Below are 27,419 nucleotides of genomic sequence, written 5' to 3' on the forward strand. Positions count from 1 at the left end.
TGTTGCAACATATCTTCCTAGTATAGATGCAAGGTTATGATACATTCATGGAGATATAAGCAAATCAAAGGAAAAAGGGAGATATACACATAAGAAACAGGAGCAATCTGGACAAGAACTATAGACTCCAATGGGGAAGGTACAATTATTTCCTTCTTTTGTATGCTTGCTTTTGATTGTATAATTTTGGTTTATTTGGCTGATGAAGTCGGGCAGAATAAAGAAGAAAAATTGAGGGCTGTATATGTAAAAGGGACAAATAAACTATTAAGCTTTTTATCCCCAAAACAGTTGTTTGCATGTTACAAGAAGAAATAAATACTGCAGCAGAATTTTGTTGATTCTGTGCCTTATAGAAACACACCAGCCTATTTGCTTATCTGAATAGCCACAAAAATTGGCACATTTTAATTGTCGCATCCAGAAACACAGCTTTTATAGTGTGAAATACATGTAAGAATTATGTGGCATTTCAAGCCTGGAATGTGGAAGTTTCCCAGGCCAGCTTATAATAACGTATTAAAAAGTAGCTACTGTATAATCTTTGCTGGTCTAAAATAGGTGACAGGAAATATCTCAGGGGACAGAATTCTGCTTTCTGTCCTTCTAGAAGGCTGAAATGATATTACCAGAAAGAATGAGAGCATATTTTGTTGACGGTGTAAGACCACTAGTAAGAAAGCTGCTCTATATTACTCTTAACTTTATAGACTTTTTTTTCCAGAATTTAAGAGTAGAATGGCAACTGGCTTCTGTTTTCCACCTGGAGGTTGTCCCCCGTTCCCATTTTTAAAACATGTACTAAAATAAAAATGGGCCTGAAAAACAGAATCATCAGGCCACTTTGGAAGGTATCCTGAAAAATCACAAGTGAAACATTGTACCATTGAAATTCAGTTACTTTGGCACCTAATTATGGTGATGCAATCTCTGGAAACTGGGAGACAGCCTGGTAGCCAATTGCTAACGTTAAGTACTGCAAAGCAGCAGCTCAATAAATCCTGTAGGACAGGAGTGTCAAACCTGTGTCACGGCTTTTTTCCCCTTCACTAAACCCAGGGTGGGAGTGGCCAGTACATGATGCATCCAGCCCATGGGCTGCAAATTTGACACCCCTACTCTAGGAGATCTCTTCAAATGATCTCCTTATTTTAGAGAGCTGAAGCAACTGGATTATTTCCAAAGCTTGAAGGCTAGCAGGTTTCCAAGCACTTGGGAATATAAAACTTGTTTTCCATCTCTATTCTGTTGCTAGTGTAATTATGATTTAAGTTATCCTTGGTGTTATTTGAGCTTGGTTGTGTCATTAGCTAAACTAGGTAACATCATCAGTGTGCTGGTAAGGAGTATATTCTGTGCACATGAAGTTCCATCTGGAGCTCTTTGGATGCATCTGTCATTTGTATTCCGCAGGAACTGCCTAAACAATTTACCAGAAGTATGCTTTATGAAGTATATGAACTTAAACCAAACTGTCCCATCCCTGAAGACCTTATGCAGAAACCACCAAAAGTGTTATCATCACTATCATTCTTGCTCTGCTTTGTAAATCAAGGAATTACATGCCATCAATGGAAATAGCTTTTATATAATCACATATTTTACATCCCATATACAGAGATAAATATAAACAACACAAGAGCAGAGATAGGTGGTAATCGCCCTAGTAGACATCAAGCATGTCAAGCCAGACCTCACACACCGCTGGGTAAAGAACTCCCACCCACTTCTGACTCATGGAAACTACAGGCACGCAGTCTCGATGTACAAGTTGCTCAACCATGTGGAGACATTTGAGCTGCACTTTCCTCTACGTGCTTGGAGGAGGAAATCTCAAGTTGAACATCGTGCAGATGGACACTGAGAATACTTGGGTCCTTGCCCACCCCTTTGCTGAGATCCCCTGCTATCTCTTCTTGCTCGGGATGGTGCTTCTGCAAATGTTTTATCACTTGGAACTTCTGCTTGGCCTTGTAACTGCAGAAGCGGCAGAAGAATGGGTGTTCGTTGGTGTGAATGAGATAGTGATGCCGCAGGCCGGCTGCCCACCGGAAGCCACGGTAACACACATTGCAGATGTATGGCTTTTCTTCACTGTGCTTTTTTAGATGTGTCTTGAGGAGGAACCGAGTCTTGAAGGCCTTCCCGCATTGCTCGCAGATGAAAGAGCGGGCCTCGCGATGCCGTGTCTCCTTGTGAATACGCAGGGCATCGGCACGGTTGGTACAGTACTTACACTCGTCACACTGGTACGGCTTGATCCCTGCACAGGAGACAGGCGAAACAGAAACAAAAAACAACCCACCAGAAATGGAGTTGAGACAATATTCTCATATTAGCCAAACAAAACTTTCACTTGGTGGATTTCCATTACAAGAGACTTTCATTCCATTGGACGGCGCAGAATACTTCATGCGCCCCCCCCCCATCACACCCGGGAAAGGGAAAGCTCAGAGACCATCACCCAATGCTGCAGCATAGAGCTAGATGGCAATATTATATGAAAATGAAGTATCCAAGAGCGCATGCCCCAGGCATGCTCAATAGCCACTGGAAGTATGATCATTCTTAAGTGAGAAATTAAAACAACTTTCCCCCCTTGTGATTTTTATTCACATAGCCAGCACTGTCTGATCCCAGGATGCAAACCTACTTCATTGTGTGAAAACCCACCTGTGTGCTTTGTCATGTGGTACTTCAGCTGATTCACCCACTTGCACTTGTAGCCGCATTCCGGGCAAAGATACTTTCGCTCCTCTTTATGGATACGCATATGATACTAAGTAAAGAAAAGAAAAGCAGGTCTGTGTGAGATACGAAACTGTTAGCTGTTAACACCAAGTATTATAAACTTGACTCGAAACCTTAGGAGCTGAATGGACTATGCAGAACTCAATAGACCTCTAGATATAACTGGTTGGTGGACTTTGAGTATAAAAGTGGGATAATGAAACACATTGAGTCAGTATTGAACAGTAAAGCTACGCAACTTTAACAATGATTTAGAATAGGTGCTTTAGACTTTGCAAGAGAACATTTATTGGCTGTTCCCTCCACTTTCTTCTCTTAGACTTAATGGACTCTTTAGAGCAATTGCACTTCTCTTTTTCAGCTCAATTGTGCTCGTAACTCAAGGACTACCTATACAGTTCCCATTTCCGTCTAAGATGGATTATACAACTTCCGCAACAACCTTCCACTATCAACTCACCAAAGCTGCCCAGAGCTCTCACCTTGAGGCGTGAAGGGTCGGCACAGGCGTACTGGCATTGATGGCATTTGTAAGGTTTCTCCCCGGTATGGATGCGGATGTGCCATGTGATCTTCTGCTTGTTCTTGGTGCTGTATTCACAGTCAGCGCATTTATAGATGCGGGTGCCACCATGGCCTTTCATGTGATGGTCATATACAAGCTGATGGTGACAACCAAAGTCACAGAACATGCATTTGAAGGGAGGTTCAGCACCGACCGAGGGCTCATGAGCCTCCAAATAGTGGCTCACTAGCTGCTGCCGTTCCTTGGCTGCAAAACTGCAGATGTCACAGCGGTGACTGAAATGAAGTTTCTTATGCTCTTCCAACTCCTCCCGAGTGGTCAGAGTCTCCTTGCAGGTGGCACATTCCAGAAGTGGGTGCTGCTTCTGGACATGGCACTTGAGGGTAGCCTCACTGTGGCAGACAAAGGCACATCGAGGACAGCCATAGGAGATCTTTTCTTCGTGCTGTCTCAACGTGTGTTGCTTCAGGGCTGTTTCTGAGCTGAAGCGAGCTTCACAGCGGGAGCAGGCAAAATTCAGCTCTCCTTGATGACAGCTGCTGACATGGCGAGTGATGTCATTCTGGATATAGCCACTGTAGTCGCAGAACGGGCAGAAGTGAGTGGGCTTCTTCTCGTGAACACGCAAATGGTGAATGCGCAGTTTGGAGTTGGTGCCAAAAGTTTGGCCACAAGTGGTACAGGCAATGCGGCCCACACCGGTGTGCAAGGACTGGTGTGCATCCAAGCGGTAACGCCGGGTGGTGCTGAAATCACAGTAAGGGCACTTGTGAGGCTTCACGCCTTCGTGCTTGATGCGGACGTGCTGGCGGAGGCAGCGCACCTGCTTGCAGGTGAAGTCGCACTGCCGGCAGGTCAACTGAGGCCGCGCTTTGAGATACTTCCAATGGAGCTTGCGGTGGAGTCGTAGAGCTGCAGCCACCTTAGAGGTAAAAGGGCACAGCGTACAGCGGAACTCCCCCAGCTTCAGGCAGCCACGCTTTTTGTGAGTCTTCAGAGCTCGTTCTTGGTGGCATGTGAAAGGACAGGTAGGGCAGGAGAAGTGGCGCCTCTTATGGGTGGTTATTGGAGGTGAAGGCATTACTTCTGCCAGCTCAGCATGCTGGGGTGTTTCCTCACCACTGATGTGTTCATTTCTTTGTTCAGCTGCAACCCCTGGGGATGTGGTGCCGTTACACCTTTCAAGCAGGCTAGGGAATGGCGCTACAGCGTGTCCCTCCGACTGGTGGATCTTAAGTGCCCTCTTAGAACGAAAAGGCTTACAGCATAGGAGACACCAGGACTGCTCCAAGCCACGGCAGCTATCCTCTACATGAGATCGGATGGTGGATTCCCTTGAACAGAGGAAGGAACAGGACTTACAGTGGAACTTGCCTTGTTCCAGGAAGTATCTGTCTGAGACACAACTGGCAGCATCTGTCACAGCCTCTGACAACGTTTCTTCTACCACAGATTCAGAGTCATGATGAGATGACTTGTCCTGTGGGCTGATGACCAAAGATTGTGCATTAGGAAGTACAGTAAGCATAGATTCGGCTTGTTGTGGCAGGTTGTTCACCTCTGCCTCATCTAGTATTTCTGTACTGTTCTTTCTGTTTGCTGTTCTTTCCAGAGTCCTTCTGCAGGTCAGTACAGGAGCAGGCTGCTCTACGGAAGCTGCTTTTCCACTGTTTTTTTTCATTAGAATGGGACATTTCTTACGGAGATGAGTATTCAGTCCTCTCTGCTGCTTAAAGATGGCCCCACATTCCTGGCACACCAAAGGGCATTTCTTGCTTTGGCAATCAGCTTTGCAGTGCACCAACATTGACTTCTCCTTCCTGGTGATGTACGAACATTTCTCACATTTGAAGACCTGACTCTTGGACTGGACTACCAACATCTGCACTCTGCCTTCAAGGACCAAGGTTTCTGCCTGCTCTTTGTCCTGCCTCCTTAGAGCTTTAAGCACTGATTCTGACCGAGAAACCTCTTCTGAAGAAAGTGCATCTTCCGGAACAAAGGAAGTTTCAGGGCTACTATCAAGTTGGAGGGAATCTTGTTTTAATGCCCTTGACCAAGGCTTTGATTCTTTGTACCCTAAATCCTGCTCGGAATTAAGTGGTATCTGCAAAAGTTCAGCATTCTGGCTATCACCGCCACAGTTTTTTAAATGTTGAAGAGCAACTTTTTCTCTATTTCTACCAGTATCAAAGTTGTTGTTTTTCTCCAAATCTGAACTGTCATGGATCTCTGCTTCTTCTTCAAATTCAGGAATGTCTTCAAGGGTAGGTTCGCTCTCCTCCAGGAGAAGCGAATCCTTAGAGCCCAACACTTGGTAAGCTGATTCTACTTCCTGGGTGTTTAGAGCTTTTTCATTTTCTGGCAAAGCTGCAGGCATTCCTTTGGCCAGCTGCTCCAGAGCTGGTTCTGAGTTGCACAAGGGTTCTAAGTGCAGGATGCAAACTTGAGCCAACCTGTCAAGTTCCTCTGGACTCTCAGAAGATGTGTTCCCAGAGAGATTTTTTGAAGAAACTGCTTCTGCATTCTTACAATCCTGTTCTCCCGCTGAGTCTTCTCTTTCTGTCTCAATGCTGCCTTCATCTGAACAGAGGGCCTTCTGGTGGCAGTTTTCTTCCTGGGCCTCCAAAGCAGGGAATTTATGTTTATCCTGACATGTTTCTTTTCCAGGCAGAGAGATGCTGGACTCCGAATGCAGAGTCATGGCAAGGTTATAGCTAAACAGCACTTCAGTAGAGGAAACCTCCAGCTCTCTGCTGGCATAGTTCTCCTGCCAGCCTTTGTCACCAGGCACGTAGCCGTGAACCTTGCGTTTATGGAAAAAGAGACTTGTGTTACTGAAAGTACGGTACGTGCACAGGGCACAACAGAATTCTCTCTGTTTGGTATGCTTGCAGTTCTCATGGTTCAGGAGGGCTTGTTTGTATTTAGTCTGGTAGCTGCAATACTGGCATTGAAAAATGGGCATCTGATAATCCTGGGAATGTTTGGATTTCATGTGCTTCTGCAGCTCATATTTGCGTTTGCAGGCAAAGCCACAGATCTCACAAATCAAAGACTTGCCCTGATGGCGCAACTTGTGGCTGCTCAGCTGATCTGCCCGATGGCACCGATAGGGACACTGGTTACATTGGTACCTAGTATAAGAATAAGAGTGAATCAGAGATTGAGACAAAACATCAGCACAGGCAATCTTCCCACATCTGATGTTCTCCAGAAATGTTGGGACAATTCTCCAAATTCCCATCCAGCAGAGCCTTCCACAGGGAAGGATTAACTAAGCAAAAACTGCTTTATAGCAGAGTTACAATCACTACCACTCACAAAACTTAAAGCTAATGATTTTAGTTGCTAATTTGCAAACTGGGAAACAGACAGAAGAAAATTGCTTATCAAGTTCACTCACAGTGGAGCTGGGACATGAATAGGGGCTGCCCTAGCCTAAAACTCCTCTCATTGTGGTTTTTTAACAAAGTTCACTTCAGTGACTAGAAATGTACAGCTTCCCTTAGCTGGAAAACAAAAACTCAGGACAGCTTTATCCAAGATTTTTAAACAGCACCAGGTTGGAATTAGATTTCCTCCACTTGCATTTCCAATCATAAGAAGTGGATTTATTCTTTTTAACATTGTAATCTCTGTACCATATCACCATATCTCTGTACTATTCAAGATAAATAGTTCCTGCAGAAAAGACAGAATACAAATCAAACAAGAAAACCAAAACCAAAACATTCTCCCTCAAATAATGCTAATACTTTTATCAGTAGCTTGTCAGTCAAGTATTCCCAGATACTAATGGGTTCAAATATTCAGGTTACTATCCAGACACTGTTGCCAGTATCAGATTCATGTAATAGCTCAATAATTTAACCAGGAAACCTTGCCCAGTCTTTGATTCTGCATTATTTAATATTTTGTAATTCATTGTATCTAGTTTTAAACCATACCCATAGTGGAAGTTTAGACCTGGAGATGATTTCATGGTATAGATACGATGTCCAGTCAATTCTAGCCTTTATTTACTTAGAAAATAAGCTTACGTAGTGAGAAGGAGGCTGCTGGCTACCTGAGATCTCCCGTGTGCTTCCGCATATGAACATTCAAGTAGTGCTTCCACTTTGTCACATAGCCACATTCTGTGCACATGTAGTTCTTATCGTCCGAGTGGGTCAGCATATGCTTGGAAAGGTAGCTCACATCTCGGCAAGTGAAGTCGCAGAGTTGGCATTTGTGAGGCTTCTCTCCTAAAGTCACAGAGCAAACCGGAAGCTGTGGGTCGATGGCCCTGCCCCTTGAGGTCAGCAGATTAAATTTAAAATGGAGTTGTATTCTGGCCCTCCCTCCCCCTTGAAAACAGATCTAGGACTTCTCACAGAGGGTAGAATAGTACAGACCCTGCCCAGGTTTGGTGGGTGAGACCAAAACTCAGATGCAAAAGTTAAGTATTTTCAGAAAACTAGGGGGAAGGAAATATGGTAATTTAATGCCAATAAATTGTATAAACAAACAAACACTTAAACAGCATTTTCTTTAGGCTTCCTTACTCAAAAAGCCCTGATTAGCTAAAAAGCATTAAAAGTAACTTATTGTCCTCTCCATTCCAATAAATGAACCTGTTAGGGATATAGACCAAAAGAAGCCTATGTCATATTTGATCCTGTGAGGAAAAAGGGCCCAAGAGACTCTCCCAGTCTCAGCTTATCCACCTATAGACATGATGAAAAGCCAATGACTGACACCTGCAATGCTGAATTCTGGATTATAGGCCTGACTTGCAAAGCTCTTTTGGAGAAAAAATAAGGCAGAGAGGAAGCATGTATTTGTACCCATGCAAGTATCACTGAATTGGGAAGAAAACTTGCCTGTATGGAGAAGCATATGGCGGATGAGGACCCTCTTGTGTGCGGTGGCAAAGCCGCATTCTGTACACTTATGTATCTTCTCACTGGCATGCATCTTGCCCACATGGTCATGGAATTCCACCGAGTTAAATGTGGCAAAGGGGCAGAAGCTGCACTGCAGCTCCTCATTCCCTGGGTGGCCTTGCTTTTTATGCTTGCGGAAGACATGCTTGTTGGAACAAATGAAATCACACTGTTGGCAATGGAAGGCATAATGGGTTTTGCGATGTGTCTCCATCATCTCTGTCGAGGGGAAAAGCAGGGAGCAGGCATAATACTTGCACTCCACTGCTTTAATGCCATGAACCTCCTTGACGTGCCTCAAAAACTCCTTGCGGTCTTCGGTGCCGTAACTGCAGCCGGCCTGAAAGCAGCTCAGTTGCTTGGGCTCTGCCTTGTGCGTCTTCAGATGTTCCTTGAGGGTCTGGCTCAGTTTAAACTTCTCTTTGCACACAGGACAAGAGTAGACATCTGAATAGAAATTGGAGATACCTTCGTGCATGCTGGCCATGTGCCGGTTGAGGGCATTCTTCTCAACGGAGCTATAGTGGCACAAGGGACAGCGATGGGCTTTCTCTCCGGTTTCACGCATCATGTGGATCTTCAGTTTGCTCTTGCTAGTGAAGAATTTTTGACAGTTTGGGCACTGCAGCCTGGGGTCTGGGAAGTGGAGGTGAAGGTGTTCCACCAAGTGTGTCCGCTTCTTGAAGCAACGCTTGCATTCTGGACACATGTGGGTCTTGAACAAATATTTGGACTCCGCAGCGATATTTCCTGCACAACACAAATCACAGTTCATTACAGGAAAATGAAAAGTGGAAAACTGTTATGTGTTTTGTCTCATTATCAGGAACAATCAGCTTTTTGAACAGGAATCACTTTCCATGTTTCTCCTTATAGAACTCCATGCTATTATTAAGGGCCTGGGTGATTTAGAGCAACCCATTACAAGGCTGTGGCCTATTTGGAACTGGGCCTTATGAGTGGCAGGCCAGCACGCAAAAGTGTGTGTGGAGCTCTACTTGTGCAAGCAGCGAGTCGACACTGGTGCACATGTGCATGCATGTGTGTGCGTTGGCCCACCACTCACACAAAGCAAATTGCGTGCATGTGCACCAGCCCACCACTCGTGTGGCCCAGTTGCCCTACCCCCAAGCAAGGCCACCAAGCCACAAAGGATGGGGACTGGTAATTTAGAGGCAATCTGAAAATCTGTCAACATCAATTAGAGAATAGCTATTTTACATAGCATCCTATTTTACTCCAGAATAAAAAATGACATTTGTTTAAATGATTTCTGATCTTCTTTTCAACAATTACAACCTTATTATCCCATCTCCCTATTAGATGTTATTCACCTCTTCAGCCCTTTGTTAAATCCACATCTTTCTTAATCTTCAAATCCATAAATTTCTTCTTTTTTCTTTTCTTCTTTCAGCAAAAAATCAATATAAGGTTTCCAGACTTTCAAAAGTTTTTGCTTTTTTCTCTGACCAAACAGATCATTTTTGCCATTTTGGCAAATTCTGACATTTTCACAATTATTTCTACTGTGGGATTTTATTATTGTTCCATTGCTATGTACACGATAATCTTGCTGGAATCACCATATACAAAATCAATCTATTATATGTCTTTTCCACTTCATTGTACATAGAGTCCAAAAAAAAAGAATTCTGGTTTCCTCCCAATATTAATCTTTAAAATTCTTTGTGTGATTCTGTAAATTTGTATTCATGGTTTCTTAGCATTATCACAAACCCACCATGCAAGACAAAATGTCCAGGTTTTTCATATTTCCAATACTTACTTAAAATGCTTTTGTACATTTTTGATAATTTCTCGGGTGTCACATAGTAATATTACACCATTTTGTTAAAAATGTCTCTTATGACACAATATAGATTTAATACCAGTTACATTCTTTCCCAAGTGTCCATCTCTATGTCATATCTAAAACAAATAGCCCATTTTGTCTTTTTGTTTCAAATCTTAACAAAAGTTTATACATTTTTGCTATTACATGTTTATCATTTGTGCATAATTCAATTTCAAATTCCATTTTGCATTTTTAAACTCCAATTGTCTTTTTATCCATATTAAATTTTAATGGTGCATGAGAACCATTGAAAACTAAGCCTTTCTACAGTCAATTGTTCTCTTAACGTCTTTATTTCTCTATCTCCCTGTGTTAATAACTCTTGATAGGCATTTCTCTCTATCTGCTACTTCTCTACTACAAAATGCTTCCTGTGCTGAGGTCCATAAAAGTATTTTAGGCACAGCCCGGATTTGCATTTATTCCATACTCTCAATTTGGCATGGGTATGCAAGTAACTGCTTGCTGCAAGTGAAAATAACTAATTACAGAAACAGGAACCAAAATGGGTTAAAGGTAGATGCATATCAGATGGAAATCAGGCTCTTCTTCTAGCAGAAATGAAGATGAAATATTAAAGTGCTCTCAAAAAGAAGTTGTTGCTTTTAATTTCCATATTCCCCTGAGACTGCTCTTCTTAAGCCTATTTGTTTCAGCTCTCATCCCTACCCTTGCTCTCTACTTCTACTACTTTTCAAATTACATTTCTCTTGATTAACATAAATTTGCAATATCCCTGGTCTGCTGGAGCACCAACCACACGATTATGACATAGCACGGATTTACTAATTTTAATAAAGCTGCAGTAGCTATATAACAAAATTAAACCTATCGTAATTCCAAATGGTTCTGGGTCACTGAATAACGTTCTAGTCTACAATATTTCTTTCCATCCACCCTAGTCAAGTCCAGAAGGTATGGTTACCTGTGTTTAGAAGCAGATTATCCGTCAATCCCTTTTTCATCATTGAAGGAAATTTGCCCTCCGCGTTTTCAGCAACCATCTCTATGTCCTCCTGCTGTATAGCTTCATGAAGATGGATCTGCCTGTGTAAGCCAAACTGCTTAATGTTTGCACTGATAAAGTCACAATGGTCACAATGGAATGGGAAGTGGTTCCTACGATGAAGCTCCATGTCCTCATGGTTTCGGAACAAAACCGGGCAGCCACGGTACGTACAGGCTATTGGTGATATCTGGTGAACATGCCGAAGGTGTCCTCGGAGCTCCTTGCGATCCTCTGAACTATACTGACAGCTTTCCTCAGGGCAAGCTTGGGCACCCTGGGGTTTGTGGTGTCCCTTAAAGTGCTCTTTCAACTCAGTAGGCAGTGCAAATTCCATTTGGCATATAGGACATGGGAGAGATTCAGTGCAGAATTGAGGGTCTTGTCTGCTTTCATCCAGGAAGTTCTGCCCTTCTACCTGACCAACAGTTGATTGTTCTCCTGAAACAGGTAAGTTTTAATTGGTGAGGTTTAATGAGAACCCGTGGAGATGAAGGAAGTTTACCAAATTGTCATATGAAAAACTCACCACATTGATGCTGGGAAAGAAGGCTGGGATCAGGGAAGTTTCGTCCACACTGTTCACAAAAATAGAGTTCCACAACTTTGACTAAGACCTCTGGGGGGAAAAAAAGTTAAAATTTTATATTAAAAAGCAAACCTGCCTCACCCTTTCATTCCTCAGTACTAGTAGTTATAAACTTAGCAGAAATTATATTCAATTCTTCTAATGTCCACCAGGAACAATAATCTTCTCCATGAACTACATTAAACACCATTATTGTTTATTTTAATACATTGCATTGGCATCAAATTGATTTGTGGGGTAAACTTCCCTTGCAACAGGTTCCCAAAACTTTTTTTCCAAAAAGATTATAATATAATGCCATGTTTAAAAAATAACCTCTTCCAAAATGGATTAAAACAAGAAGACTGAAATAAAGCTTTCTTTACAGATCTTCTGATTTGGTTTATTGGGGGTGGGAGGAGAGACAGGGACAACTTTAAGAACCTGAGGAAGTACAAAGTTCCAAAGTATGGGGGTCACTACAGAAGAGGCTATGGATTTATTCACCTCTTTTAATTTCAAAGAGAGGGGAGACTTGGCCTGTGCTGAAGTAGTAGCCATGAGTCTAGAGAGACCCAATTCACACTCTAATTTCTGGGAGGGGGAAGGGGAGGAGGATATCATTTGGGGAGTATCCAGGAACTTGGGAGGAATTTAATCTGATCTTATTTTGCATCGTTCACATCCTACAAACACCAGATACCAAAAAAGTTCAAAGTTCTCATGGCATTTCCAGTTGATAACAACTTAGTGTCATAGCTAGCACAATTCAACTCAAGCCTACATATGACATATGACTTCTCCTAGCATATTCATGAAGGTATCTGATCCATATGGACATACTAAATGGAATGCATGCATTCCAAAATTCTACCACCTGTTATAACATATCCTTGGCTGTTCACTTAGAGTAAGAAAAGCACTGACTAGAGAAGTGAAAGCCCATAAAAACAGGAACATCTGGGAAAAGATTTTTTCCCCCCAGACCATTATGTTTTTATGATATGGAAACCGTAAAACAAATAATTCTATCAAAATACAACATACCTGTAGGGTTACCCGGATTGCTGAGAGCCATGGTGCTACTCATGGCTTCTACAAATATTTCAACACCACCTGTTTCTGTACCTACAACAGAAGCTTCTGTTAAGAGCAAACTCTGTCCCACTGGTAGACTTTCACTTGAGATGCCATGACTGTCTTCATTTCCTGCAATTCCTGAACCAGGTAATAACAGCTCCTGGCAAAGTCCACTCATTTTGTCGTCTCCAATAGATTCTGTTGCTACTGCTCCTCTGCTCATTGTCTTTCCTCAAACAACTTTACACCATGACATACAGATCCTGTTAAAGAGACATAAAATACCAATTTCTCTTCTAAAGGAAATAAAGATACATTTATGTGGGGAGAGAGGAAAGCAGATGACAACCATCATAGAAAACTGTTCTATATGAGAACTTCTTCCCGTTTCCAGAGGGGACTTGCTACGTTAGCTGTGGCATAAGATATTTACAGAGGAAGGAACAAGGCCTACTTAGCTAAACTCTGCCTTCCCTTTTAGGGCTACTACCACCATCTGTCCTGTAGAAAAGATACTAGAAGTTGATTTGCTTTTCAACATTTACTGCATTTTTATGCGTAGTTATATATAGATTCTAAATGCTTTGAAAGGATTAGTGTCTTTAAAGGGACATCAATAACTGTAATAAAGAAATATGTTGTTAGCAACTATAATCGCTCAGTATTGCTAGTAGTCATACCTGTTTAGAAGAAAATGCAGTAGGGCAGTCGATATAGGATGTGAAATAATTCAGATCTTCCAAAGAACTAAATAAAAGAGGAAATATTATAATTGTAGAGATACAAACACAATGCTTTTTATACTAACCCATAAGGGTTTCCACTGGAATAGTTTAACTTTAAATACATAGGATTTTAAATTAGGGCAAACAAGGATTATAAGGGATTTGAAAAAAAAGAGACATTGTTTTAATCTCATGAAGTCAGGATGAAAAGGGAACGGCTAAAACGTCTTCTACCAATATTTTCAAAGCTGGAATGCACTAGTAGGTTATCACAGATTGTTGATGGAATCAAATACAATAACTGGATTTACATTGATATTAAGTTATGACATAGTTTGCTTGATCCTAGCTTAGTGTTTTATGTATCAATCTTGTTGATCCAGTTTGTACATAATAATCTATGACATACCGTTTTGTGTAAATTGAGTCAATTCTGATTTTTCACACAAACAGTAATTGAGGAAATCATGTGTGTTACTTAAAGTCTTATTTATCACCTAGCATACTAATACACATAGTCTAACTAGCCTGAGCTAAGGAAATTCACTCCAAGATAGATTTATTTTATATATACATTTTCAATTCAATCCAGAGAATATGCAAAATTCAATCCAGAGAATATGCAAAATTTTGCTTGCTCTTTTTTCACTTTAGCAGATAGATCATTACTATCTTTTTAAATGCATGTGTGCATGCATCTATCTATCTATCTATCTATCTATCTATCTATCTATCTATCTATCTATCTATCTATCTATCTCATAATTCTAATAAAACCATTTCTTGAATTACTTAGAATTATATCTTACACAATTATTTGTTTCTAAAGCCTAATATTCAGTGGCCCATTCATTAATCAACCATAGCCATTCCTGATCTGTTTAGTTCAGATAATTATATTATTGATGAGGGGCTACTCTATAGTATAGAAATCACATTAAGATGCATACATGTATTTAAGTGAAAGACTGCTCTTAAGTAATTCCATAGGCACAGATACAAGAGAAGAGCCAGCTAAAGGTATTTAATATTTCTGATCTGCATTCTCAGAAATTAATCTACACTATACTTGATGTTATAGAAAGGCTGAATGATTTAGTCACAAGCATGATTGTTTAAAGAACAGGTTCCAGACCAAATGAATATAAGTAACTGTTGGCTAAAATATGAAAGTGGCACATATATTTGCAAACAATGAATAATTCTACCAGGAAAAACGGCAGGTACGGTTTACAGTTACGTACACTGTAATATCTGTGGAAAGAATATTTCACCATGATTATGTGCCACCAAGTCATTATCAACACTTAGTGACCACATAGATTATCCCCATGATAATTTGTCCCTAACCTGGTCTTCCAGGTACTCCAACAATGTACTCATGGCCACTGTAACTGAGTTCATCCATCTCGCTGTTAGTTCTCCGCTTCTTCTCTTTCCCTCCACCTTTCCCAGAATCAGAGTCTTTTCTAGAGAGCTGAATCTCAGATAATATGTTCAAAGTAGGATAATTTGAACCTGATCACTTGTGCTTCAAGTGAGAATCCTGAGCTGATTTGTTTAAGATTCATTGGCTTGTTTTCTTGGTTGTCCATAGAATCCTCAGGTGTCTTTTCCAGCACCAAAGTTTAAAAGTAACAATATCCTTTCTAATCCAGCTTCTTCAAAGTCAACTTTCATTTCCATGGCGTCACAGGGAATATCATGGCTTGCACGATACTGATTTTCGTAGGTAAAGACACATCATGGCATTTGAATATCTTTTCTAAGATCTTGGCTACTCTACCAAGTGCCAGTCTGCAACATATTTTGACTGCTTGTTCCATTATTGTTAATCACTGAACTAAAAGGCAAGAGATATCCACCACTTCGATAACTTCACTGTCAATTCTAAGGTTGATTAGACTACCTGTTATCATTAGTTTGGTCATTTTTATATTTAATTTTAGTCTCATTTTTTTTCATCTTACTCCTTGACCTTTATTTGCTAGAGTTTATAGATCCTGTGCATTTTTGGTTATCAGAATAGTGATATTAGCATAGCACAGGTTATTGATGTTTCTTCCTCCAATTTTAAAACCACACTCATCTTCTTCCAATCCAACTTCCCTTAATGTATATATCTTTAGCATGTAGGCTGAATATGAGGGAAGTATACAGATCTGTCAAACTTCTTTGTCATCCTGGAATCGGTCTATTTCACCAGGTTCTGTCAAATGTTCATTATATATACAGGTAGTTCTCAACTTACGACCACAATGCAGTTTAAATTTTTGTTGTTGTTAAGCGAGTTGTGCCCCATTTTACAACCTTTTTTGCCACAGTTGTTAAGGGAATCACTGCAGTTGTTAAGTGAATCATGCGGTGAAGTGAATCTGGCTTCTCTTCTTGTCTGCTGGAAACCAGATGGGAAGATTACAAATGTCATAAATACATGCCAGTTATCAAGCACTCAAATTTTGATCACATGACTGCTGCAACGGTCGTTATGAAAACTGGTCATACATCAATTTTTTTTAGTGGCATTGTAACTTTGAATAGTCATTAAACAAATGGTTGTAAGTTGAGGACTACCTATACTTTATATTATTTCACTGCACATTATCCTACATTTTCATTTCCTGGATCCAGGATTCCTTCATATCTCTTCTATATATAGTAGAACCTCTCATCATGAATGCTTCTGACCATGACCAAATCAGGTTCTGATCAAAAAAATCCTTCTGCGCCATTTTTTTTGTAAGTGCCAAATTTCCAAAATTAGGTTTAGGTCACGACCAAATCGGTTTGCGACCAAAGTTATGGAACAAATTATGGTTGTGACCAGAGGTTCTACTGTACTTTCAAGCAGCCCTGAGTTGTTGAGCATTGGGTGACACACGTTTCATATATTATCATTATAAGAAAACAATAAGAATTTGTGATTAAAAACCATCTGATTAGGCAGGATAAAAAAAAGATTAACTCACACACCGAGTTTCCTCTTCTTCTGGTGGGCTTCTTCTGCAACCTTCTGGATTCTGCACGCCAGGTGTGAACCATTCTTCTCCGTCTCTGAAGACCTTGCAAGAGAAAAGAAGACACAGCCACCAATTTAACGACAGCATCTTTTGGATCCGAATGACAAACAGCCAATTCTACAGGACTAACGAATCTCAACTGGAGCCGGGCCCTGCTCCTCTCCAGGCCCCTTGCCGCAGAGACCCCATCGCAGCACCCACGTTCAAAAGCCCCTTGGGCACAAGGGATCCCCGAGACCAGCACAGGGGCTCACCCCGCCATTCCCCTTCCCCGAAAAAAGACCATTTGATCCTTAGAAGCATGTCCACTTGCCTTTCTGGCTACCTATTCCCCCCACTCAAGCGCCCCAGGATAGCTCCGCCGCCGTCCCGACTCGCGCTTCCTCTCGCTTCTCCTCACCATTTACAACGCCCGGATCCCCACTCCAGGCACCGTGTCAACGATCCCTCTTTCCCCGCGCCGGTAGGAAAGCACCCATGTTTTCCTCTCTAGCCTCCCTCTCTCTCTCTCTCTCTCTCTCCCCCCCGCCCTCTTTGTTGTTGCTTCGTCCGCGCTCTCCCCGGGCAACTCTATGGTTAACCTTTGACGCAGGCTTCGGCGTTGGGGGATCGGAGACGGCGCCACAGACGAGGTGTGCAGAGCGTCTTCCTATCACTGCTGGGCGGTAGTAGGTGTCTTAACTTAAAAGCAAAATGTGGGCGGGGGGTGCAGAGTTTGTCGTCTCCTCTCAAATCAAAGTCCCGACATCCGGACTCCTCGCGGTGAAGGTTGTGATAAAGGAACCCGGGAATTTAAACGCTTTCCCAGAAACCATAGAGTGCAGGATAATTTCATAGAAAGTAGAAAGGTTCCCGAAGCGAAGATGGAAGATAGAGCTAGGGAATTATTAGAGTCGCCCATTCTAATCTTTAATCATAACGAAGCTCTGCTTTCTAATCATGTTGATTGTAAAGCTCTTGACTCTAGAGTAGAGTCCCCCCCTCGACCTTCCCGTCTTTGCGGACCGGGATGGGGGAGGGGAGGAGATGTTTCCGCGCGAGCATCCAGCGAGCGTGCACGTGCTCCCCCGCTGCTCGCTCAAGTGGGAATGATGAGCCCGTGCACTCGCCTCGCCGCTTCTTCCATGGCCCGGTTCTGAACGGCTCGCGGTCCCGGGGGTTGAGGACCCCTGCTCCAAAGTGGTTCCACCGTGCCTATAAAAGTCGAGGAGGAGTAAATGGCTCCTTTCCGTTTTATTTTAATTAAACCGTTGTTTCAACCACAGGGACTATTTAAGACCTGTGACCTTCAAGGGCCAGAATTATGGGGGATTCTGGGAGTTGGTCCAGGCGCGTTAAAGACAACGAGGCTGAGAAAAAAATGCTCTATAAAACTGACTCTTGCATGCCACGGAGCTATCTCGGTAGGAACAAGAGGTTGAAGACGAGATACTCGGGCATCCAAGGTCGTGGTTGTCCCAAAAGGTGTTTTTTTTTTCTCTCCAAAAGGCAACTGGACTTTGTAGTTTGTTTTTTTCTTTGAAGACGTTTCGCTTCTCATCCAAGAAGTTTCTTCAGCTCTGAAGAAGCTTCGTGGAGGAGAAGCGAAACGTCTTCCAAGGAAATCCAGAAAGTCCAGTTGCCTCTTGGAAAAAAGCAGCTTTGGGACAAGAGGCTGAAGAGGCTCTTCCGATCAGGTGGAATCACAGTAGTGCGAGGGCGACTCTGATTGCAAGGTGGGGGGGGGGGAGGTCGCTCAAGGACGGCTAAGCGAGAGATAATGTGTCTTTAATAGTATACTGTACACGGGAAGTGGGGTTTTATCAAGCTCCGGTTTGCAGTAAGGTAGGACAGATTTCTCATTCCCTTGATCTGCATGAAGCTGCAACTTTTTCCAGTAGATCGCGAGAAAGGGGGGGGGAGAGAGAGAGAGGCCACTTTTTAAGCTAAAAATCCAAGGAGATTCTCCCCAATTTATTTTAAGACGTGAAGGACAGTTATTAATCAGTACAGCTTCTGTTTTGTATCAGCGACTAGAGACCAAGTTCTCTTTGATTTCTGAATTTAGTTTGTTAAGCAACTGCAGTACGCTAAATGAATGGTGTGTAATACCAGCTGGAGGGCAGTCTGCCTTCTAGACATTGCAAAAAGTCTGGTGTATTTGATGCAAGCTTTTTATGCCTTTCATGTTTTTTGTTCATGAGTTTACCTGCTTTCTCTCTTATTTTTCAGGCTTAAAAAAAATGCCACACCGAGTGATTATTTAACTTTGGCATTATTTGCTCCTCCTGCACACAATGCCTTTTTCTGACTTTGTCTTGGCCCTAAAAGACAATCCATACTTTGGGGCAGGCTTTGGCTTAGTTGGTGTGGGCACAGCCTTGGCCCTGGCACGTAAGGGAGCCCAGGTTGGCATGATGGTTTTCAAACGGCATTATATGATCACTTTGGAAGTGCCAGGCAGGGACAAGAGCTACCACTGGCTATTGAACTGGATATCTCACCATGCTAAGCACACCCAGCACCTGAGCGTGGAGACTTCTTACCTGCAACACGAGAGTGGCCGTGTCAGTACAAAATTTGACTTTATTCCCAGCCTTGGGAATCATTTCATTTGGTAAGGGAGAACCGTGAAATATCTCCAGACTGGAAGTAGTGGGAACGTTGTGAACATGAATAGTTATATTTTGCAATAACTCCCAAATACTTCTATGGCAATAAACAGGAGTTTGCAGGGCACAACTTACAGAAGAAAGTAAATTTAAATGTCTACATCCTGAACTTCAATTTCTAAAATTGCAAAATAGGCAAAGATCAAGAAAACAGCAAAATGCATGTGCAGGAGTATAGAATGGATATTTACAAGGGTGCACTGAGAGCAAATTCTGTATTCTGCTGAATCTCAAAAGGATAGTTATTATGCCAATGATTTGCAACAGTGTGGCTAAATGTTTGTTTCAGCAACTGTTTTATTTTTTTGAAAGATCATGCTGTTATTCTATACTCTTATGCCTCCATATTTAAGAATAAATCCCATTGAACTCTAGGATTTAAAGGTAAGATAAAATCTTCCTTGAGCTGAGCTTAAATCCTTATGATTTTGTGGGCGCATCTGTGCAGTTTTTTTTTTAAAGCAATCATGCTATTGCCGTATTCCGCAGTGTTTTTGATTATTTTATTTCCATTAATCAGTTCCAATGTTTCATTTTTATTTTTATTTTCTGATTTATCAATAGGAATTGATTTAACTATTAACTAGGTTCAACTTTGTTTATCTTTTATGATTAACCAGTATCAGGTAAGCACTGAATTTTTTTGTAAGCTTATTTGATTTCTAGCAAACAAGCATACAATTAGATCCATTCTTTACTCCAACTCAGAGTGTGATGATACAAAATAATAGGTAACTTAAGATATTGTAAAATATTTTGAAATGCTGTTTGGTTATTTTAATAGCTAAATCTCTTTTTTCACAATTTTGTGGTTTGCATTATATACATATAGTTTTATTTTTCAATATGTTGAGGACTTTCAACAATGGAATAGGGACGTTTTAAATAAGCAGAACTGATTGAATGGATAACTTTTATTTGCAGTGCTGTAGACTATATTGCTACATGAACAGAAGAAAATGCACAGAACAAGTTTCTCTTTCCTTTTTTTCCTTTTTCAGAAGGCTGGAGAAAGTCCTGAGGAACATGAGCTATATGGCATGAGTAAACAGCAAAAATGGAAATTCAGGCAAAAAAAGTCAGGCAAAAAGCAAAATTCAAATATTTTTGTATAAGGAGAAATTTTTAAGCTTGTAGATTGGGAGAGTAGGTAGTCACAAAAGACATTTCCTTGTTATCTCTACCATTGCATATTTTGGTTGGCCATATGGAACATATATACTGTATTTTTCAGAGTATAAGACGCACCGGATTATAAGACACACTGGACAATAAGACACACCAAGATTAAAAACATTTTTTTTTGTTCTCTGTAGACCTTACCAAAACGGCCCATTTTTTGCAAAAATGGGCCGTTTTTGTCAAAAAAAAGGGGGGCATGCATAGTCTTTAGGAGGCTTATAGAGTGCTCCTGGGGGCTGGGGGGGGGTGGAATAAGCCAAAAAAACAGCCAGTTTTTGGAAGCCTCCTAAAGGCTATGCACAACCATTTTTGCAAAGGAGGAGGGGTTTCAGGAGGCCAAAAATGTTGTATTCAGCGTATAAGATGCACCCAGATTTTCACCTTATTTTGAGGGGGAAAGATCTATCTTATACTCTGAAAAATGCAATAAATCCTAAGTTAACTCTTGTTTGATTACACATCAACTGACATGGAAAAGGCTGTTTCTGGAGGTGGAAGTCCAGAAAAGGTTTTCCTGCTCAGGTGCTCTTTCCTCTACTTTCAGGTATCAAAAGAAGTGGATCCGTATAGAACGTAACCGGGAGAACCAGATGATTGATCTCCACACAGGGACTCCTTGGGAGTCTGTCACATTTACAGCAGTTGGCAATAAAAGAGATGTTTTTTTTAACATCCTGCAAGAAGGTATGTTAGCACCCAACCCCCAGCACCCTTGAATGGAATATTGCTCACAGCAAAGTCCCAAACCAACCAGATTTGGACATCGTGTCTAAACAGGCTATCTCTTCTACGTGGTATTTTGATTCCTTTGTTGTTTCTTGTGATGGGGATGTTTCTTCGGCTTTGTCCTGTATTTCTTCTGATTTATATCCAAATATTTTGTATAATCAACATTTTACTTTCTCTTCAGCCAAGGAATTGGCTCTGAGACAGCAAGAAGGCAAAACAGTAATGTATACAGCAATGGCTGCTGAATGGCGGCCATTTGGTTTTCCACGACGACAACGTCCACTCACCTCTGTCGTGTTTGACAAAGGAATAGCAGACAGAATTGTGCAAGATGTGAAAGACTTCATTGATAACCCCAAGTGGTACATTGATCGAGGTGAGTGCATTTCATAGGCTGGCAGTTAGATAAAACATCTGAAGCTGATAATCATTAGAAAACTGATTCTTTGTTTAGAAGTGGCAGAAGAATTATCATATACTTTTTATAGTATGGTTATAACTCATAAAGTAGGAAGTTGGATAATTGAATGGTGTCTTCTCATTAGTTCTTTTTTCCATAGGAATACCTTATCGGAGAGGATACCTACTGTATGGGCCCCCAGGTTGTGGCAAGAGCAGTTTCATGTAAGTTTGGGCTCTCTATAGTCTTGGTAACAAACCTGTTCTGAAAAAGTGTCCCTTCTTCCCATCCTTATTTAGCAGTGCTTGAGAATATTGTATCCCAATGTGTAATTGGAAGAGGTTTGATTTGATTCTAAGTTATCTCAAAGTGATAAAACCTGTGTTTGAATGGAATTAAATTGTCATTTGGGCAAAAGGGTTAAATGATTTTAAATTAATAATTAATAATTGGTAGACCAATTAGAACAGAAGTGTGTTTTAGGACCTTTTTAAAGGCCAAATTAATGGCAGTCAACTGTATTCTATTAGGAAGTAAGTTTTACAAATGCAGGGCATAAAAGTGAAGTGAGAAAGGTACGTTTGTAGATTTAGAAATACTTTTTCAGCAGGGAGCAAAATGATTCTTAACTTTTTAACTTACTGTCTCTTTTCCTCACAATTTGTGATATTTGGGGCAGAATTGTTCATACAATTTTGATACTTATTGCCTCTTTCCCTGCAAGCTGAGTTATATCAAGCTACATTAAATGGATCAAAAGTGTGTTTGGTTCAAACTATGGCACAGTTAGAATTTTCTGTTTTTAACTGCTTCAAGTGGATTCACCTGTAGAGTATCTCTTCTTGGAAGTGATGATAAAAGAAATCCTAGAGAGAATATAGTATATATAGGTCAAGAAAACAAGAAGTATTGGAGCTGTGATGTTGCAGGGAAAAGGGTATATAATTCTCAAGAGAATCTAATTCTAAAAAATCTTTTGTCACAATAGATTTTCTTAAGAGTTACCATGTTTTTGGACTATAAGACGCACCTTTTTCCCCTAAAAAAGAGGGGGGAAATCTGGGTGCATCTTATACACTGAATACAGCATTTTTGGCTTACCACAACCCCACCCACTTTGCAAAAATGGTCATGCAGAGGGTTTGGGAGGTTTGCAAAGTGCTGCTGAGGGCTGGGAAGGGCAAAAATGAGAAAAAAATGGATCATTTTTGTTTGTTTCCCCCCCCCAGCCCCCAGAAGCACTGTACCAGCCTCCCAAAGCCTCTGCACGCCTTTTTTTTTTTTTTGCGAAAAATGGACCCTTTTTGTGAAAAACGGTGCCCGTTGTTGCCCTCCCCAGCCCCCAGGAGCACTCTACAAGCCTCCCAAAGCTCTGCATGCCCCCCCTTTTTTTTTTGCAAAAAACGAGGCATGCAGAGGGTTTGGGAGACCTGCAGAATGCAAAAACTTTTTTTAAAATTTACCTCTTGAAAATCATGGTGTGTCTTATATTCCAGTGCGTCTTATAGTCTGAAAAATATGGTAAGTTGCTTGTGCTATTCTAGGTAATATCATCTTACTCTGAACCTTTTTATTTAATAGTGGTTTGGGCTACTTTAGAAATTTACCATGGTGCTTCCATCTGTGTATCAGATCTACATAGATCTGGGGCAAACAAAGGTATCTTAATTATGAGAGGAACTTGCAGGAGCTCAGCTTTCCCCCCCTGTTTTCAACCCCTTTTTTCTTGTGTGCTTACATTCTATAATGAAATTCCTATCTATTACAGCACAGCCCTGGCTGGCGAATTGCAGTACAGCATCTGTCTTCTGAGCCTGAGTGATCGAAGTCTCTCAGATGATCGCCTCAATCATTTGCTGAGTGTAGCTCCACAACAGAGCATTATTCTCTTGGAAGACATAGATGCGGCTTTTGTCAGTCGGGACCCTGCTGCTGAAAGTGAGTGAGGGGCACATGCTCCTTCTTGCTTCCTATTCCAAATTATCTTATTCTTTCATTCCAGCTGGAGCCTAACTTTGGACATGTAACAGAATAATTGCCTTAAGGAGGCATCATATGAAATGCCTCTTTGGAGCAGTTTTCCTTTAGTTTTAGTAAGCCACCCCCTCATGGCCAAGGGCTGTATTTAGCATTTTTCCAGGGATGTGGATTCCAAAGTGCCTAGAATAGCACCACATATGTATGTAAGCATGGGGTAGTGGTGGAATTTTTTTTGCCTTTTAATAATGACATGTCTAATTTAATACATGCTAATTTTGTATCTGTTCCAATGAAATGCATGGTTTCCAACTTCTAACGTGGTTGGAAAATAACACCATCAGTTTTTTGCAGCCATGATTGAAAGGTGACCCAAATACTACAAAATCAGGAATTGGGCTGCAAGTCATCCACTTTTGCTTTGACTCCATATTAATGATCACTCTGATAAGCAATCAGTTCAGAACTTAACAATAATAGTAGTCTCCCTCCTCTCACATAGCAAAAGAGAAAGGGAATAGTTTAGCAGCCTTAATTAATGCCGTATTTGTAACCCTTCGACTCTATCTGCAGGTAACCTGCAAATTCTTAATTCAGGTACCCTTGAAAGAATGCAGCCATTGATAGAGAAAAAAAATATGTTTTTGCCCCTGGGGTAGTGAATGGTGGGAATAGAAATTATGGGAGTTGTAAAACCAATTGGTTGGGTAAATCTTTTCCTAAAGACATATACCTCAGGCAGAAGGTATATATCTTTATTCATATTGTTAATTTTATTTTGTTTCGTATTTCTGAATAATTTTCTGTTGCTTTTTCTCTTCAGAATCTGTTGCATATCAAGGCATGGGACGCTTAACATTCAGTGGCCTTCTCAATGCGTTGGATGGCGTAGCATCTTCTGAAGCCAGACTAGTGTTTATGACTACCAATTATGTGGAGAGGTTAGAACTGATGCACAAAAACGGGATAAGTGGGTGTTACTAACTTGGCCACCTTTTGACTTAGGAGAACACTCATAGGGGCCAAGTAAGAATGGTTGCTGATATGAGTGACATAACTAGTTAGCAGTTTTTGCTCTAACTGCTAAATCAAAACCACAGAGTAGGAAAGCAAACAGCTGCATTCCCAGAGTTTCTTCCAATTTATCAATTTTCAGTCATAGCATTCTTCTCAGCAATACCCTGTATCAGCTGCACACTGAAATGCTGATTTAGGCAGTGGAAACTCTAATGGTTTGATAACATAAATCAACTCTTCCCATGTAACTTATACAATATCCAAGCATATCATTAAGAAAAGCTTATGATGTCCCTCTTGTTCAAAAGACAGAAAAGGTATAAACTCTCCTAAGGTTAAGTACTGACTGACAATAAAACATAGCATTGTTTTGGATGAGAAAGCAGGAGAAAAGTCAAAGAGTGGCAAATAGTTATCCCAATCCATAAATCAGTTAGCCACATAATCCAGGAGTTGGGAGGAAACTAGTTTGTATAGTAAACACAGCCTATCAGTGGAGGGAGAGGAATAATTCTCTTTAAAGAAGGAAGGATTCCACTTGGATCAAAAAAAAAGAATAGCAGGTGTGCACAAAGGAATATGTTTACCTTCTTAGATACTTTGATGCAAGGTCCCCAACACCTGGTCTGCGGCCCAATGCTGGACCGCAGCTCATTTGGAACTGGCCCGTAGATGTGGTGGACAAGTGCATATGTGCAAAACTGCATTTGTGAAAACAGTGTGCACATGCAAAACCATCCCTCTCCCCCTCTGTTGCTTTGCCTCGCTGGAAAAATTGGGAAACGATGCTTTGGTGGCTCAAGAATATTTGGGACAAGTTGAATCCTATTCCTTGTGAGTAACAAGAAATGCACCTTCTGCCTTTGTAGGGAGGAGGAGGAAGTAGAAATACAACTCTTTTACAAAGAATAAACACCATACTTCTCATTCCATCCATGAGAACTAGGAACAAGTTGCAAAGAAGCAAAAGAATGGCTCTTGCAAAGTATCCTAGAAGTTACCTGTGTAACTTTAAGCTTTCTTCCAAAGCATAGGGCAGCGCTAGCCATACAACCTGCTGAGAAAGGATCCATAAGTCAAATGTTATGGAACGACAAGGCTGAGTTGTTAGATAAGGTTATGTCAGTTGACATTGAATTTGGTCAAAAGTGGGATTATGTTTATGCATTGGTGCTGTGATCTGAGAAATGTGTTGGCAGTGGCATTGTCATTAATGGCCTTGGTCATGATCTGAAACATTTGCAACATTGAACCTGCAAAATATACATGTGGTTTTCGCTGTTACCTTTCCTGGCTCCATATTGGCTGCTAGAACTGTAGCAAAGAGGTGGGTAATTTCAAGGTACTGTAGGTGATAGAGGAGGAGGAAGAATATGTCTGTGGTAGGTTGTGCACGTTTTAGATATGATACTGTAAAGGAGGTTTATAGTATATGGAAGTGCAAGTATAACATTTGTCAGTGACTCATTAAACTATCTGTGATTGATTCTAAGAATGTGCAATAGCTATGAAAATAGATGCAGCTGCTTTAATGAATCAGACCTGAATATGAAGTATTGCATAGTTATTCTGTGTGAAGTGGAAATGGGCACAATTATTTAAAATTCTACATTTGCTCTACATAACTTATAGTTCTTTCTTATTCTGTGCAGGACTCTTTAGTCTGGACTGATGTAGTACAGTTGAGAAAAAATTAAAATGTTTAATTAAAATAGGACCTCTATTGGTATTAATATATTTACTGGCCACCAAATTTATATTTTTTCTGAATCTGATGGCCAACTATACATAGCAGATAAAATAGATTTTATTTTAAGAGAAGGTTTTTTTTTAGCTTTGTTCTTTTTGGAATTTTAGAAATAGCATTTTGGGCTTGGGTGTAAAGAGGGAAGCTATATTTGCAAGGTTAAACTTTTACTGAGCTCCTTTGTTACTTTTTCACTTCCTGCAGGCTGGATCCAGCACTGATTCGCCCAGGCCGAGTAGACCTCAAACAATATATTGGGCATTGTTCGGAGTGGCAGTTCAAACAGATGTTCCAGAGATTCTATCCGGACCAGCCATCTGCTGTCGCTGAGCAATTTGCTAAACAAGCCCTTTCCGTCTCTGATCAAATCAGTGCTGCACAACTCCAAGGTCATTTCATGCTACACAAAGAAGACCCAGTTAAAGCCATTCAGAATGTGAAGATGCTTACATCTGAACAAACACTGAGAAAACACTGAATGTGGTTTCTTGGGCTGTTCACCCAGCACCCAGTAACTAAGGGTGATTCCATCAATATTTCTGCCTCAGTGAGGTGGTCCTTTTTGTAAAAAATAAAGAATAAAGCAAACAATCTCATTGCATATCTCTTAAAAATAAATTGGAGTTCAGATTGAATGGTTTCTTTCTTCTCCTCTCCAAACGAGTCTCTGCCTCAATAACCACTTAGTAACACACTGAGAAGGCACTTGGTTCTTCAGAATGGATGGCTTTAGGGCCATCTTCAAGCAACTTACAGGCTCCAGGTTAACTGGATACCTGGGCAGACTACAAATAGATTGGTTTTAATTTTGCTTCGAGTAAATGGAATCTGTCTGGTAGCATTAAGGGTTAAATGCTTTTTGTAGAATATGATATTGAAATAGAGCAGCTCACATTGCTCTATGTTGCTCTGGATCTGCTTGACTTCCACTGACTTTTTTTACTGAGAGCACAGTGAGCCTATAAACTGTTCCAGTCCATTCTTGCGAATACCATCAAATACAGCCAAGGAAGACTCGTGCCACTCTTACTTTCAACCATTAAAGAACCAAGCATATTTTTTTCAGATCATTTTCACTAGCACACCAATTTGTGAGGCATGATAATCCTACAAAAGTTCTGTAAATTATATTGATATAAATTTTGATTTCTGAGAACTATTGAATAACATGTATGTGGGTGCAAAAACACATTTACATTTTCCCCTCTCCACTACTGTGGTAGAATACAATCCTCTGATCCCAAGATTGGGTACAAC

General features: G+C 40.9%; 2 protein-coding genes across 7 annotated transcripts; one reads left to right on the top strand and one right to left on the bottom strand.

Moving 5' to 3' along the window:
* Nucleotides 1-1,568: 1,568 nt before the first annotated feature.
* Nucleotides 1,569-16,968, bottom strand: ZNF142 (zinc finger protein 142). Of its 3 annotated transcripts, XM_087712891.1 has the most exons (11): nt 16,860-16,968; nt 16,413-16,501; nt 13,395-13,461; nt 12,682-12,977; nt 11,596-11,685; nt 10,986-11,507; nt 8,143-8,955; nt 7,347-7,524; nt 3,234-6,414; nt 2,674-2,779; nt 1,569-2,263 (listed from the first exon to the last, which is right to left on the bottom strand). In XM_087712891.1, exons 4-11 carry the CDS (start codon nt 12,935-12,937, stop codon nt 1,776-1,778), a joined length of 5,634 nt encoding a protein of 1,877 aa, XP_087569017.1. In that variant the 5' UTR covers nt 12,938-12,977; nt 13,395-13,461; nt 16,413-16,501; nt 16,860-16,968; the 3' UTR covers nt 1,569-1,775. The 3 variants fall into 3 exon arrangements, with proteins under 3 accessions (XP_087569017.1, XP_087569022.1, XP_087569025.1); XM_087712896.1 differs by lacking the exon at nt 12,682-12,977; XM_087712899.1 differs by lacking the exon at nt 12,682-12,977 and having other exon boundaries at nt 16,409-16,501.
* A 48-nt stretch (nt 16,969-17,016) lies between these two features.
* Nucleotides 17,017-26,797, top strand: BCS1L (BCS1 ubiquinol-cytochrome c reductase complex chaperone). Of its 4 annotated transcripts, none has more exons than XM_014063061.2 (8): nt 17,017-17,091; nt 18,671-19,055; nt 20,837-20,976; nt 21,203-21,397; nt 21,582-21,645; nt 23,190-23,359; nt 24,222-24,339; nt 26,367-26,797. In XM_014063061.2, exons 2-8 carry the CDS (start codon nt 18,736-18,738, stop codon nt 26,638-26,640), a joined length of 1,281 nt encoding a protein of 426 aa, XP_013918536.1. In that variant the 5' UTR covers nt 17,017-17,091; nt 18,671-18,735; the 3' UTR covers nt 26,641-26,797. The 4 variants fall into 4 exon arrangements, with proteins under 4 accessions (XP_013918536.1, XP_013918534.1, XP_013918537.1 ...); XM_014063059.2 differs by having other exon boundaries at nt 17,045-17,127; XM_014063062.2 differs by lacking the exon at nt 17,017-17,091 and adding an exon at nt 17,287-17,862.
* The last annotated feature ends 622 nt before the right edge of the window (nt 26,798-27,419 follow it).

Source organism: Thamnophis sirtalis, unplaced genomic scaffold (assembly GCF_051295495.1).
Source record: "Thamnophis sirtalis isolate CommonGarterSnake01/CBP01778 unplaced genomic scaffold, rThaSir2_p1.2 scaffold_1, whole genome shotgun sequence".
In the NCBI taxonomy this organism is placed as follows: domain Eukaryota; kingdom Metazoa; phylum Chordata; class Lepidosauria; order Squamata; family Natricidae; genus Thamnophis; species Thamnophis sirtalis.

Coding starts and splice junctions, on each gene's coding strand:
- ZNF142 (XM_087712891.1), bottom strand. CDS start 12,937: ATGAGCAGAGGAGCAGTAGCAACAGAATCTATTGGAGACGACAAAATG. Junction 7,525..8,142: donor CCATATGCTTCTCCATACAG/GCAAGTTTTCTT, acceptor CTGTGACTTTAG/GAGAGAAGCCTCACAAATGC. Junction 2,780..3,233: donor CCGACCCTTCACGCCTCAAG/GTGAGAGCTCTG, acceptor TTCTTTACTTAG/TATCATATGCGTATCCATAA.
- BCS1L (XM_014063061.2), top strand. CDS start 18,736: ATGCCTTTTTCTGACTTTGTCTTGGCCCTAAAAGACAATCCATACTTT. Junction 20,977..21,202: donor TTTTAACATCCTGCAAGAAG/GTATGTTAGCAC, acceptor CTTTCTCTTCAG/CCAAGGAATTGGCTCTGAGA. Junction 21,646..23,189: donor TGTGGCAAGAGCAGTTTCAT/GTAAGTTTGGGC, acceptor TATCTATTACAG/CACAGCCCTGGCTGGCGAAT.